The sequence below is a fragment of the Perca flavescens genome, chromosome 18 (assembly GCF_004354835.1).
Source record: "Perca flavescens isolate YP-PL-M2 chromosome 18, PFLA_1.0, whole genome shotgun sequence".
NCBI classification, from domain to species: Eukaryota; Metazoa; Chordata; class Actinopteri; order Perciformes; family Percidae; genus Perca; species Perca flavescens.
In genome coordinates this window covers 14,671,162-14,685,467 of record NC_041348.1, presented here as the reverse complement: position 1 = coordinate 14,685,467, position 14,306 = coordinate 14,671,162, and the positions used below count along the sequence as shown (strand labels likewise).

The 14,306-nt window shown below is 42.1% G+C and overlaps 1 protein-coding gene across 8 annotated transcripts in view; it reads left to right on the top strand.

Moving 5' to 3' along the window:
* Nucleotides 1-14,306, top strand: part of epb41l2 (erythrocyte membrane protein band 4.1 like 2) — a 52,004-nt gene that overhangs the window by 28,997 nt on the left and 8,701 nt on the right. For 3 of the 8 annotated variants that reach the window (XM_028604407.1, XM_028604403.1, XM_028604400.1), the window contains exons 9-17: nucleotides 26-150; nucleotides 398-485; nucleotides 2,144-2,296; nucleotides 2,470-2,567; nucleotides 3,138-3,310; nucleotides 4,527-4,603; nucleotides 9,058-9,108; nucleotides 9,305-9,337; nucleotides 12,533-12,700. In XM_028604407.1, coding sequence (XP_028460208.1) covers nucleotides 26-150; nucleotides 398-485; nucleotides 2,144-2,296; nucleotides 2,470-2,567; nucleotides 3,138-3,310; nucleotides 4,527-4,603; nucleotides 9,058-9,108; nucleotides 9,305-9,337; nucleotides 12,533-12,700 — 966 coding nt within the window. Of the gene's footprint in view, nucleotides 1-25; nucleotides 151-397; nucleotides 486-2,143; nucleotides 2,297-2,469; nucleotides 2,568-3,137; nucleotides 3,311-4,526; nucleotides 4,604-9,057; nucleotides 9,109-9,304; nucleotides 9,338-10,168; nucleotides 10,229-12,532; nucleotides 12,701-14,306 lie in introns of all 8 variants that reach the window. The other 5 variants (XM_028604406.1, XM_028604405.1, XM_028604401.1 and 2 more) reach the window with 4 other exon arrangements.

The following is a 14,306-nucleotide window of genomic DNA, read 5'->3' as shown; positions in this document are numbered from 1 at the left end:
TTTTTTTTTTATTTTTTGTTTACAGGCTGAAGTTGGGGACTATGAACCCGACCAGCCTCGGCCTCTGGACAGCGTCAGTCAGCTGACCTTTGCGCCCAATCAGAGCAAAGAGATGGAGGAGAAAATTCTTGAACTCCACAAGTCTCACAGGTCAGAGAGAACAGAGCCGTGCGGTCAAAAGTAGTCCGGGACAAGTATACATGTCTTTTTCTTGTCATTGAAAGCTGTAGATACTTTTACTTAGGTTTGTAACATACCTGTTACCTGTAGTAAATGGTGTGACTGGATCTTTTTCATGTATGTATGGTATAATTCAAACATTATGGATTTATGTATGCCACAATGCTGTTGTTAATCTGAGGAAGTTTGTAGTGATTTACCTTTTCTGGGTGTTTAGGGGAATGACACCAGCACAGGCCGACACCCAGTTTCTAGAAAATGCCAAGAAACTGTCCATGTACGGGGTGGACCTGCACCATGCTAAGGTATGAATAAATTAATCTCCTCTCCTCTCCATTGTTGTTAACATCAGGGGATTTGCACAGTTTCTTTGATGTGGAAAGAGTGTGTTTGTGTCACTGCATCTGTGTGTGTCAGCTGTACAAATACTCAGGGAGTCCATTGCCATGGGAACAGCCGGTCTCTCTCAGTGGGATAGCAGGTCATCAGCAGAGTGCGTGCATGTTTCAATGTGCGTCTGAGTATTTTTGTGTCTTTGTGCAAGACTGGCCAAAAAAAAAAAAAAAAAAATGGGGGAAAATATGCATGAGAGAGAGAGAGGGAGTCTGAAAATAGAAAGATAGGATGCAAGATCGAGAATACAGAGAAGACAAAGACCTGACGGACAGAGATAAGGTTAGAGTGAGATGGGGACAGATCCTTGAAAGAGAGAAAGAGATGAGTCCCCTTTAAGAGCATGCTCCACTTGTTTTGCAACACCGAGAGGGAACCAGGGGAAAAGATGAGAGCAGCAGAGAGTGTTTCAAATGTTGCAAATCCTTTTTTCTGGCATACCAAAGTTGTGGGAATTCAAGGGGCAGAGATCTATTTTCTGCCCTGCACCATTAATTTCTTGTGGACATTTCAAGACCCCAAGGCCCCTAGAGAAACCTTTTTTTAAAATACTAGATGTCAAATACTATTTTATCAGGATGATATTTAACAAACACACATGCACTTCTGTATGTTTAATAGAAATACAATTTGACACATTTGAACCATTCTGATAGAAATTTCCCAATTTGCAATTAAGATTTAAATAGTCATAATAAAAAGTATTTTTCACCCAATACATTTTGTGATATGCGATGTCTGTTTTGCTGGTGGAAATTAAAAAAAAAAAAAAAAAAAAAAAAAAAATCTCTGCAACAGGCCATGTATATGTTTATGGATGCGTTATTGTAAAAGACCCTTCTCACGGAAGACATTTTGACATGTCCCAGTAAGAAAAGCACAGATACAAATAATAAAAGTAAAGATGTCTGAATTCCCATGAGTTGCTTCAGTTTCGGGGTCCTGGTATTGTGCATGTCAACTCGCTGTCACACACTGAGGAGTTGATGTATTTCTGGATTCACCATTTTGTCACAAGTAATCTTGCACTACTTGCTTCAGTCACTGAAGATGCGTTGTTTGCTCACAGAAATAACAAAAAAGCAAATGGGAGGGGGGGGGAATGGTTTTCCTACTGCATCCATTGTGTCCGTTTGTCCAAGAACAAAGTGCTAAAATGTATCTAGTAAAAGCACAGAGATCGATGAGCAGCTGATGGCATGTCAAGGCCATGTGACGTGGTTGTGTTTCCCAGGCAAACGGTCCATTGTCCACATATTGCATCCTCCATTCGTCCAACAGATTTTACTACTGTAATCAATAGCTGCCTTCCCATTACCAGATGGCCTTGGACTTAAAAGCTTTGTCAGTAAGTTAGTCTGTGCGCTAACCATGTTAGAGGTTCACAGTTGGGGTGTGTGTGCGTGCGTGCGTGCGTGTGTGTGTGTGTGTGTGTTAATTGACTACTTTATAAATCAATTGATGTACAGTATTATGATCTGATTTAGACAACCAGGCCGCATATACAGATGTTCCACAGATAAAAATGGATAATAAAATGTTGTTTTTGTTTGAATCTCGACTATTCCAGGACTCTGAGGGTGTGGACATCATGCTAGGTGTGTGCGCCAACGGACTCCTGGTTTACAAAGACAGGCTCCGGATAAATCGTTTCGCTTGGCCCAAAATCCTCAAGATTTCATACAAGAGGAACAACTTCTACATTAAGATCAGGCCAGGAGAGGTATGTACCCATACATACTGTACACACGCGCGCGCACACACACAGGCTGTAAATACTCTCTGTAGTGTCAACATAACGGAGTGCTCCTAAAATACTGTATTGTTTTGAGGTAGTTTATTCTGCGGTTAATAAAAATGTCATCATTTCTGTTGTTTCATATGTTTCTGTGATAGACGGAGCAGTTTGAGAGCACGGTGGGATTCAAACTCCAGAATCATCGATCTGCCAAAAGGCTGTGGAAAGTCTGTGTGGAGAATCACAGTTTCTTCAGGTAGATATACACACTGTCCTGTGTATGCTCATGGATTTCACAGATTGCCGGTCTGGAGTTTAGGTTTAGGGTAAAACAGCTGGTTAGTTAATGCTTAATGAAGGATAGTGTGCTTTATCAGACTCAACAAAAGGCTAGGTGGGTCTCTTTTCAGAGAATATGTTGGGACTCAGAGTGTGTATCTTGTGGTTGTTGAACCAGTCTGATGCCCGGGGCAATACATACACACTAATACACACACACAAAAGATGAACCAGGTGCTCATCATTGTTGTGTTTGTAGTTGCCGCGAGAGTGTGTGTGTGTGTGTGTGTGTGTGTGTGTGTGTGTGTGTGTGTGTGTGTGTGTGTGTGTGTGTGTGTGTGTGTGTGTGTGTGTGTGTGTGTGTGTGTGTGTGTGTGTGTGTGTGTAAGAGATGAGAGGAATAAGCTTTAATATCCTGTTGTTGCCTGAAAACAATCTTTGCCTCTCTTGTGCATGCAGATGTGAACGTTAAATTGTATTGTGAAGTAAAATGTTTTAAAAGTCACATTTCCCCATCTTTCTCCCTCCCTCCCTCCCTCGTCTGTAGGTTAAACGCTCCAGAACCTCCCGCCAAGGCCCGCTTCTTGACTCTGGGCTCCAAGTTCCGTTACAGCGGGCGTACCCAGGCACAGACCCGCGTGGCCAGCTCCCTCATAGACCGACCTGCACCCAACTTTGAACGCACCTCATCCAAACGTATCAGCCGCAGTCTGGATGGAGGTAACCCACTCACACGCTCAACCCAAAAAGAGATGCAGAAAGATGGCATTCACTCTTAAAAATGTTTTGTGAATGGACGGACGGACAAAAAGAGGAGTGGGAGGAATGACGAGCAGATGGAAGTGGGGCCGTGGATGGGGGATTTGCGCGTGCGTCTGTAAAAAGCTAGTGTCCAACCTGATACAGGAAATAGCTGCAGTATATGTTTCCTGTCACAGTGTGAGAGAAAGGGATGGAAAGAAAAAAATTTTGTGTATCTAAAAAGAAAAAAAATCCCTCACCAAAAGAAATACAGGACTTAGATAAACACAGTCTGTCATGGCAGAGAGAGGGAGTGCTGAGCAGTGATCACATTTACTCATTGAACTTGGACTCGTATCTTCTTAATTTCTGCAAAAGATTGTTGCTCAGTAATATTTTAAATGAGGCATTGTCAGATCAGATACACATTTTGTTGTTTGGGAAAAACAGTACACACCGTTTTTTTGTGGTTTTCCGGTTTGGGCTTACAGATTCCACCTCATGCAGCCGTGCAGTGCTGTTTCAGTGTCAGGTTCTTCCAGGGTCTCACATCTCCCCCTGCTGGATGCATCTTTCCACTGCAAGCCAACATCCTTGTAAAGTTGTTGCAGTTTTGTACCCCAAATTCAAAGTATTTAATAGGGCTGCGCTCGATTAAAGAAATTCTTAGTCGACTAACACTCATTCAATTGTATCGACTAATTGATTAGTTGAATTAATCGACAGATCTGTAAATCTGTGTTTCTGCGCAAAGAGTCCTGCAAAAGCACCACTTTAATTCTTGTGTTTACCAGAGATGTGCTCATACGTTTCTTGGAAATAAGTCATTCAGCATGAAAAAAAGCATCAAACATGACTAATCGACTAAAGAAATCTAAGTTGACTAAGACCAAAATGACCGATTAGTCGATTAATCGACTAAGAGAGAGCAGCCCTAGTATTTAAATACCAAAGCACAGTGTGTGAAAAGTTGAACTGACCACAACAGCTTCAACATTAGCTGCAGTCTGACCATGTGTAGAAAGTGTGACCAACAAACCCGTGATCTTCAACTGAACAAGTACACACTTTAGCTGCCAGTGAAAGAATCGCACAGTTTTTATTGTGCGTTAAAGTGTAGAGAAGTTGAAACTTGTTGTTTTATTTTTTGTTTTGTTTTTATCAGTGTATTTTGTTTGTGTTTCTCATCCCTTAGCGCCGGTGATCAACATAACTGAAGCCTCATCTGAGAATGGACGTGAGCCCCACCTGGAGCTCCACTCTGACTCTAAGGTGTGTGTGTGTGTGTGTGTGTGTGTGTGTGTGTGTGTGTGTGTGTGTGTGTGTGTGTGTGTGTGTGTGTGTGTGTGTGTGTGTGTGTGTGTGTGTGTGTGGACAGAAGGGGGGTGGGGATGTATATCAATGTAGACAGCAAGTCAGTTCTTTATTCTATTTTCACTGGGAGGCCATGTTTTGCCACAGGAACTGTTTATGTGTTTGTGTATCAAAGAGAGAGACATTATGCACGTGGGTGACGGAAAATCAACGTGTCTGTCTAGCTGGGACACTTTTAGGCTCGTCCTAGTATGTATGCAAGCATCTCTTAGCTTCATTTTATATTCACGTGTCCTTAAGACTGTGTAAAAGTCAAGTCTTTTTTTTTTTTTTTTTTTTTTTTTTTTTTTTTTTTTTTTTTCTAACACAACATGCATTTCTCCTGGGTTGGTATACTAATATTTTTAGTATGTGGTAAACACACGAGGAACCACGCAGCCGTCTCACTGCAGGCTCGTCTCACTGCAGGCTCGTCTCACATCTGAAGTTGTACACACGTGAGGACAGACAGAGTTGTAGCTTGAATTTGTGTTAGCACAACAAAATGGTAAACCAAGGTTGATGTTATTTCTACTCCAACCCCAACGCCTCATAAAGCCGGTACTCTGGCAGTGATTGAGGAAGAATTGGCAACAGAAGTTTTATGAATAGCTGATATATACCATATATATACCTTTGGGACCATGCAAAGTACCAGGGGTTTTGGGAGGCTTGCTGTTTTTTTTTTTTTTTTTTTTTTATCTGGTTACTACCGAGACTTCAAATCACCTTGACGATAAGAGACCTATGCTAATGTTGTTTCTGTTTTCACAGGATCATGTAGATACTTAACTTTGCCTCCTCTAGGACCATAAGCTGTGAATTTGTGCGCGGGTGAAAGCGGGTACACTGACCGAAAAGGCTGACGGAGAAAGTTTCACGTCTCCGTTTAGTGCTATGCAGATGAATAGGATTATTTTCGTCTCAGTGGTTTCCTTTTGGATCTTAACATTAATATTATTTTACAGTGGCTATTATAGGCTGCCTGCCAGGCAGGTGTACACGATTTGACTCAACATCTAATGGCACTGCTGTCCACTGAAGAGTGTCCTGTACCTTAGCACCGATCTATGTCCACTGGTGGGACTCTGCCTACTACTTTATAGAGTATTACTGTATGTTATGCATGCTTCCTGTTCCACCCCCCTTCTCCCCACGTTCCCTTTTCTCCTCTCTGCCCGCGCTCACACCCCAGCACTGTGGAATTGACCTCTTGTCTTAGCCTTCGTCCAGTGGTGGCGCCCCCGTTTGGCACAGTTTCTGCACACAACTGTACTCTGCACTGTGCTCAACCCTGCTATGTTCACTTTGAACCTGTTTTTGGTGTGGTGTTCACTGACTAATGTTATATCTCTTTCCCTCTCTCCTTTTTCATTCACACACTCCCTCCTTTTTGTTGCTTTGTTCACTACCCTTCTTGCATGCTGTCATTGTTTTCATCATTTCATGAAAACAAAAATGAAATGATATTTTTAATGCACATTGTGTCGGTTGTTTTGGTTTTATGTGTAACTTATTTTACTTCTTCACTGCTCGCTGCTACACTTTGTGGATGTGTGTGTGTGTGTATACGGGTCTCTCTTTTCTTTTCCCACCCACTCTGTTGTTGTTGTCGTTGTTGTGTGTTCTCTTCCCTCCTGCATTCCACCTCCATCAGTCAATCTTCATGTTTCCTCTCTCCTTCTCCTCATCCTCCTCCCTCTCCTCCCTCCCCCCTTCCCTTGACACGATCTCTGAGCTCGACCACGGCCTGTCAGACATTTCCGAAGACGACGACGTCCTCGACGACGCGGCCGCCTCGCACACACTGTGGGCCCTCCCCTCAAACACCTTCTCTCTTTTCTCCGATCAGCTGTCGGCTGATCTTGAACAGCTCGCACAAAGCCCTCCAGCCTCTTGCCCAATCACAAGCCCCCACACATGCGGTTCAGAGGTTTTCCAAGTTGAGGAGGGCTGCCAGGCTGACGCCAGAGAGTCAGCCGGATTACCAAATTGGTGGAGCTGGTTCTCGCTGAGGGGTGTGGTTAAATATGTTTCTTTCATCCTCTGTTTTCTCTCCATTTGGGGGAAGAATGAAAACCGGTGTCTGCCCACAAAGCTACTTTCAGGATTAACAAAGAAATTTAGCTTTTTTACGTCCACCGTGTCCAAGCTCACTTCCAAGTCAGCGGTGCCAGTCAGTGACCACAAATGTATCGTTACACCCAGATTATGTCAAATTCGTAACGGTTTGGCGTTACAATTGATTTGTTTTTTGGCATTTATTAGGAGATATCTGCCTACTAAAGTCCTCAATTTGGTTCCTGCTGTTCTTTGGCACCCAACACAACTACAATTGCCGTCAATTTCATCTCTTACCTGTCCCCCAGTTGTCTCTTCCTTTTCCTCTCTCCCCTCTTTCTCTTCTCTGGCCTCTCATGTCTTTTCTGTCCCCTCTTGCTCCCCTCTCTCCTCCCTCTCTTGCCCTATTCTAACCCCATCCATACACCGCTACCTCCTAAATCCTTCCCCTCTGTTCCTGCCCTGCCTGCTAGTTGTCTTCCTATTGGCTGTGATGCTGACAGCCAGCCAGTCGTTGGTCTTGGCCCTGATTTTAGCCACGCCCCTCGGCCTGACCCTGTGTTACCTGGAGAACGTGGTCTCCAGTCAACGAAAGGCCGTTTTGCCAACATTCATCGCTGAAACGCCTAACGATCAGTCTGAGGATCAGTTAGGCTCTCGTCTCACACCGACACACACCCCTCCCCGGATCAGGCACCACGCTCACACGAGTGCTATCTGGACACCAGAGATGTGCGATCCTGCTGCATAAATACAAACGATACGCCTTTCAAACCCCTCTTCCATTCCCCTCGCCTTTTTACCTCCTCTTTCTTTTAATGTGTAAACTGTATGTCTGTACAAAGAGCCCAGTCACCTCCTTTCCCTCCATATTTTCTTTTTGCTTACCATGCCTGCGCCCTTCCACCCTTAACATCCCTGCACCCTTCCACCCTTACCATCCCTGCACCCTTCCACCCTTACCATCCCTGCACCCCCATTGTATTGTTTATAATAAAGAACAAAGATTAGAATAAGTAAGATTAAACAAAGTATTAAAACTCAGAGTTTATAAAGGATAAGCGATGTTGAAATGGAGAAACTATTATTATGTTAATATACAGAAAAGATCTATTAGGTATATTAAGTTATTTAAATACTTTACAGGGACTGTTAGTAAAGGAGTGTTGCAGCACGGCAACATGCATAACTTTTAGCGATGCGCAGAACACATTTTGAGAGCTGTTTCAAACATTTGATGGGTTCTTTTTAAAAGGAGTCTTTATTAGGTGTCATGCTCAAAAAGGCACCCCCTCTGTGTTTGAGATCAGCAGATGAATGTCCCACTCATCAAATGACGTGACATAATGGTTTAAATTGGTCATATGCAAGATAAAGAAGCACTTCAGCAAGAAACTAATTTTGGTATTGACTGAATTTACACTTGCTGGATTTTGCCTTTTGTAGTGCAGAGAAATATTAGTTGTATATTAGATGTTATAACTGTACATGCAGATATAAACCCAGGATAGGTCAAAGTAACCGCCTCAACCCCATAGCACTAAAAGCTTATTTGTCTGTATAGTATTGCTAATGAATGTTAAGAATAAACAGTGTTACACTTACTGTGACTCCCTCCTCAACCCCTGTCCGTTAGTCGCTTTATTTTAAGTCAAACCTATAAGGACATTTAGGTGGTTCTCCCGGTCGAATGAAGCTGTGGATGCAGATGGAACAGAAATGTGATCAAAAGGCAGGTTGTAAAGAATACTTCCATGTTCTGCTCATTTCCAGATGAACTATAAGTCTACATCATACACCCAGAGAATAGTTCCATAGTTGTCCTCTTTGAATACAAAGTAGCATCCGTGTCCTAAAAAAAGAAAAACTTTATTAGTGGTAGCATTTTACTTACAGATAGATACAGTGGATCTGACTTGGTTTCGGACACCCTCTGAACACAGTATTGTAAACTCGTCAGCTTTTTTTTTTTTTTTTTCCAGAAAGGATTTCTGTACATAAAAAAAGTTGTTTAGGAAAAACTTAACTGTATGTGTATCATATGATAGAAATGTACTTCGACGCAGAGTGTGAATCTTTTTGTAATGTAAGAGAACAGTCCGTAGCAGCTGCCGCCTCCCTTTATTGACCCTCTCAGACTCGTATCACCGTAGCGCTCCTGTGGTGCAGAGTAGCGCTCCCTGATAGGTTGCTCAGGAGGGGGGGGGGAGAAAGTAGCTTTTCCCATCATCCATTTCACATTTTTCTTTCTTCGTGCCCCTACCCTCCTCATATTGTCATGACTGCCGTCGTCCTTGACAACGACATTGAAGGTTAAGGAGGTGGACTTGAGCCCTAGTGATGCGGAAGCCACGCCCACCCAGGTCTGTAGGGTCTGTCTTTACCCAGCATGCTTTTCAAATTCTCGGGAGAATAACGCAGGAATAATAAGACATTTTGTGTATAGGTGTTTTTTTTTTATAGATATTTAATAGAAATGCTTTTAACGGTGTAGTGGAGCACACATGCAGTAAACCTAACCTGTCCTTACTCTCTCCCTGACTTTACCCCCATCAACAGTCACTTGGAGCCAGTGAGCTCGCCCTCTCTCAGGTTCACACATATTTTTATTGGTCACTCGTTTGATTGTTTTCTCATTTGGTCTGTCAATCATTTGCTCGGCACGCGTTGGTTTGGTTTGTGGTTTTGGTTCACGTCTCTTTTAGGGTGAAGTTGCCCTAACCTGATGATACAGAGTCCGTTTTTGCATTTCTCAGCTACTACAGACCCAATCTGGAATTTGTACAAAAACAAACCCATCTGAATATTTACATTGACAACTTGTGATACACTGTTATAAATATGTCGGTAATAATACTCTTTATTTCCAGATTGGGTCTGGGTGTAAAAACTGATTCTGAATGGGCACTTTCACCCCGAGTCCTCACTTTCGGTTGCACTACTGTTGCTTATGGCTTCACAGATTCAGTTTAGTGTCTGGTTCATATCTTGGCTTCATCATCATTTTTGGGTTTCGCTGAAAGCCCGTTGGGGTTTAGTTGGTTTGAGTAGCCTAAATGTCTGTTGGATTGTGTATGTGTTAAGATGGGTACGAGTGTGAGCATCATTACATTCAATGAATAATGCCAAAATGTTGTTAATTTGTGCTTGTACCCATCTTCCAGCCTTCATCACAGTTTGAGACATGTTGGCTGTGTCCCCCCTTATTTTTGTTTTTAATTTTAATCTATACTTCAATTTATTTATTTGATTATGAATTATTTAATAATTTGCCATTTATTTCATTCAATGATAATGATTTTTTGTGTCGGTGAATGAATGATTTTGTTTTATTTTGTAGAGTCAAAACAACAAAAATAACTATTTACATTTTTTAAATACATTTTCTCTATTTCATTTTTTTACTGTATGTCTGCCTTACAGAGTCCAATGAGAGTGCATGGGGACAATATTTATGTGAGGCACAGTAATTTAATGTTGGAGGTTGGTACTGGCGTCGTCTGATGGCTGAACATAAGAACTACATGTTTCTGTGTACTCTGACGCCATCAGAACTACAGCTTCCTCTGAACTGTACTATACTGTACAAGACTGCTGCCCTCTCGCACTCTCAGGCTCTGTTGCATGCCTGCGTGTGTTCATGTGTGTGGATGTTTGTGTGTCAAGTTTACAATCAATTCCAGCTTTTTTGCCTTTTTTATTATAGTATGATTGAAAATGTTTTGGTATTAAATGATTTCAATGCTAATCGTCCTATTTTACATGGCAGCCATTTTGAACACACAGGCTTGGAAATTTCACTGAGAACGTTGTCATGAGTGATATTTGGGAAGAAAAAAAAAAAAAGTGTCACTTAAAACTGCACTCATACTGTTGTATCAACAATTAATCAAATAACTGAAATTTGAAAGGGACAGACCCACAGAGAATTCTCACAGTCCCCCCATCTCTCTACGAAACGTTTTTAGCATCGTTTAGCTCATTGCTTTGATTTCATTGGCCAATTCGAAGGTCTGCTACATTTAACGGTCATTAGATCAGTAGCAATCTTGCTCAAATTGATCAGATCGGGTATGTTAAACTGCAGGTTATCCATATAACCCAGGGGTGTCAAATTCAACTTCACTAAGGGCCACACTTGGAAATAAGAATCCCATCAGGGGCCTGACATGTAGAGTTTATTGACATGCTTTTATGTAATCAAAGTCAAACATCCAAATCTATCGTGAACATTAATTGATATGCGGGCCGGATCAAAACTTGTGAGGGGCTGGATTTGGCCCTCGGGCCTTGAGTTTGACACATGCGATATAACCAATGTTCCCTGGAAACTCCACATACTAATGAGTTGTACTGAATGTACCGCAGCGAGTGCACCAAAAGGCAACTAAGATGTGTCCAGTGTTGACTCTGAAATGCAAAATATTTATTTGATGTGTATCTTGCTACACAGCAGTACACTTGAGACTTTCTCTTGCAGGATTTTTCCAAGCGGAGTGTTCACAATGGCTGCTTTGTGAATAGGGTCAGCCGTGTGTCCAACTTGTATGCATGCTATGTGCATGTTGAATGCTGTTTTTGTGGACTTAAAAAAAAAAAAAAAAAAAAAATCTTGTTCCAATCTTTGATTGATCAAAGAGTTTGACTGATGCCAGGCAGCTGCGTGTAACATGACTAACCCTGCCTCCCTAACCCGTACGAGGAGCTTTCCTCCTGTTTTCTGGTGATTTGGCTGCCAGCGTCAACTGATGTGGATAACATACTAAAACAACAACATGTCTTTTTATGCAACGTGGGGCTGATAGTGATACAATGCCAGTTGGTATCTGTAGTCTACATAGTATCTTTATAGACAAAGTCAATTTCAAGAGGAAAATTCTTCTTAGTTTGTGCCCCAATCAGTCAATTTCTGAGGAAAATACTGATCCACCTCCTTTATAAATAGTCTTATTTTCGAATAACCGTATCTGATTGTATCCTGTAGTATTTGTGACAGAAAGTGGCAGAGAGATGAAAAAGAAACCTAAGGAGGGAAAGCGACGGACAATAGTGTTGAATGATACTAACTGATAATGGTTAAACGGTGACATGGAAATGCAGTGAAGCAGGGAGGTTAGTCTGATCATCACTATCGGCTCCATGTTCTGCAGTCTGCACAGCTGTTCCTGGCTTGATTTTTAAGGAGAAGTCCTCAAGCTGGAGAGGCCCTGTTTCACTGCAGCGTGCTTATGAACTCAGTTTTTACATCGATATTTGAACAAAAAACTATTTCAGACCCCTTACACGAGGCTGCAGTGAGGCACGGCATCCATCTTGTCGTCCTCCTGATTGACAGACTAACGTTCCTATGTTGATCCAAATTTCCCCATCCCTCTCCTCTTTTATCCTTCCCCCTCTCTCTTTCCCTTGCTCCCTCCTCTTTTCATTTTTCCCTTCTCCCATTAAATTAAATTTCTATTCATCCTGCCATCTTTCCTTTTTAACCTTTTTACTCCGGGCCTTTACTCATGCGTCTATTATCATTTCATTTTTTTTCTGTCTCCTTCCTCCTGTCTATTGCTTTTTCTTTCCTCTCCTCTCCCTTCTTTTGTTCCTTCCTTCCTTCCTTCATCCCTCTCCCTTCATCTATCCCATGCTCCTACCCTTTCCACCTGTGCCCCACATCCCAAATTTGATCCCACCACTATTTTCCCTACCACCCATCATCCCTCATGTATCCATACTTATCTCATTTACTCTTCACTTTACCCCGCCCTCCCCCATTTTTCCCTTCCCCTCCCTCATTAGGACCATGATAAGACCCAGGAAGACGTTCTGAAACACCAAGCTAGCATTAGCCAGCTAAAACGCTCCTTTATGGAGGCGCCACCTCCCTCTCCTCCTCAGCCCAACCAGTGGGAGAAACGTCTCACCTCCTCTCCCGCCACGATACGTATTCAACAGCAACAGCATGTGGTACGTCTGTCTGGATGATCTTGTGTCAGAAAAGAACCATGGGGCATTTTACTTCCAAACATTGTTCAGGTGAAATGCCCTCTCTTTGCAGATAATTGCAGCGCTTCAAAATGGTTGCACACAATTTTTTTCCAAAGAAACCCCAGAGTCGTCTCTCCTTACTCTCACGTGGGCATTCTCATTTGATGCTTTTCCATGGTGGGCCTTTCATGACTCATCACTTGATGGACTATGTAGTTTTTTTTGTCTTTCTTCTTCTGTAGGAATTTTTTATTCCTTTTTTTTAAGCTGGACTCTCATCACATTTTACAACACATACGTTTTCCCGTAGGGTTTTATTCTGTTCTGTCTACGATGTGACGTTCCGCTGGTTTCTGATCTCCTAAACAAATCGGTTTCATTTGGTTCTGGTTTCTATAATCATTACAAGAGGTGGAGATGCAAAGCATGGCCGCTCTTTATTTAACTTATGCTATACTTCCTCTGTATGTGTTTTTATGTCTTCGGTTAACGCTGTGTTTTGGGATTTCTTTTCTCTCGGTCTCTACCATTTTGTCTCTTCTGCTGTGTGTGTCTGTGCGTTTGGTTGTTTGTGTGTTTTGCTGCTGTAGAGCCTTGAAGAGGAGATAGCTTCTGTACTTTTCAGTAGAGGCTCTGGCTATTGTTCAGCTCTTTCTGCCTGCAGTATTCCTGAACCAACTCTAGATGCTGATATAACCACTTCTACTACTTCCACTGCTGTCTGCAGTAGCGCTGCTCTGCATGGGCTTCCTATTTCCCCAACTGCTCCACTCTCTGCCACCGAGGTGCTGCTACTAAACATTTAGGAGTCCGTTCACTTTCAATGCAACCATTGGAAGTAAATTCAGACATCCTGTAATGCTTAAAAGTTAATTAAAGATGCTTGCCAGATGTATTCGCAGACTGCACTAAAGAGATGCGAGCTGTCCATAATGCCTGCTGTGGATGCTGCTTGATGAATGGTAGTAATTTAGTGTCGGGGACCATTCATCCTGAATAATGGCCATGGTAAATCTAAAACAACTAACAGCTGTGAGTGCTCTGGATGCTAGGAGGTCCTCTTTGTTTTGTGATGGTAATTATGTGTGTGGATTGAATGCAAATATAATAATCTGCCACATAAAAAAACAAAACAAAAGATCTTCACCAGCTCCTTTTTTAGGAAGAAATAACTGTTTAAAGCAGCAGTTTGCATCACACTTAAAAAACAAACAAAAAAAAGACCTAGGAAAGCCATAATGTGTTGCCTTTTTTTTAATACGGAGCTTTTAAAATGGCACACGTGACATTTTAAAAGACCATACTAAATACATTTTGGTATGCCACGCTACAGTGGTTCTTTTATATTATGCCCTTCTGTGTTCATTGATGGGATATTCTCTTTCATCCATCTTGCATGGATCTTTTTTTATTTCCAATTCTTTCAGCTCTTTCATGCCGTCTGTTTTACTGCCTGCTGCGATGAACTTGATACTGTGTGGAAGTGAACTTGATTGAGCATGAAAGGCCAAGGTCCAAGTAACATACTCAACCCTTTTCCCCCGTGCTGTCATAACAAACATCACAATATCGATAGGTTGACGTT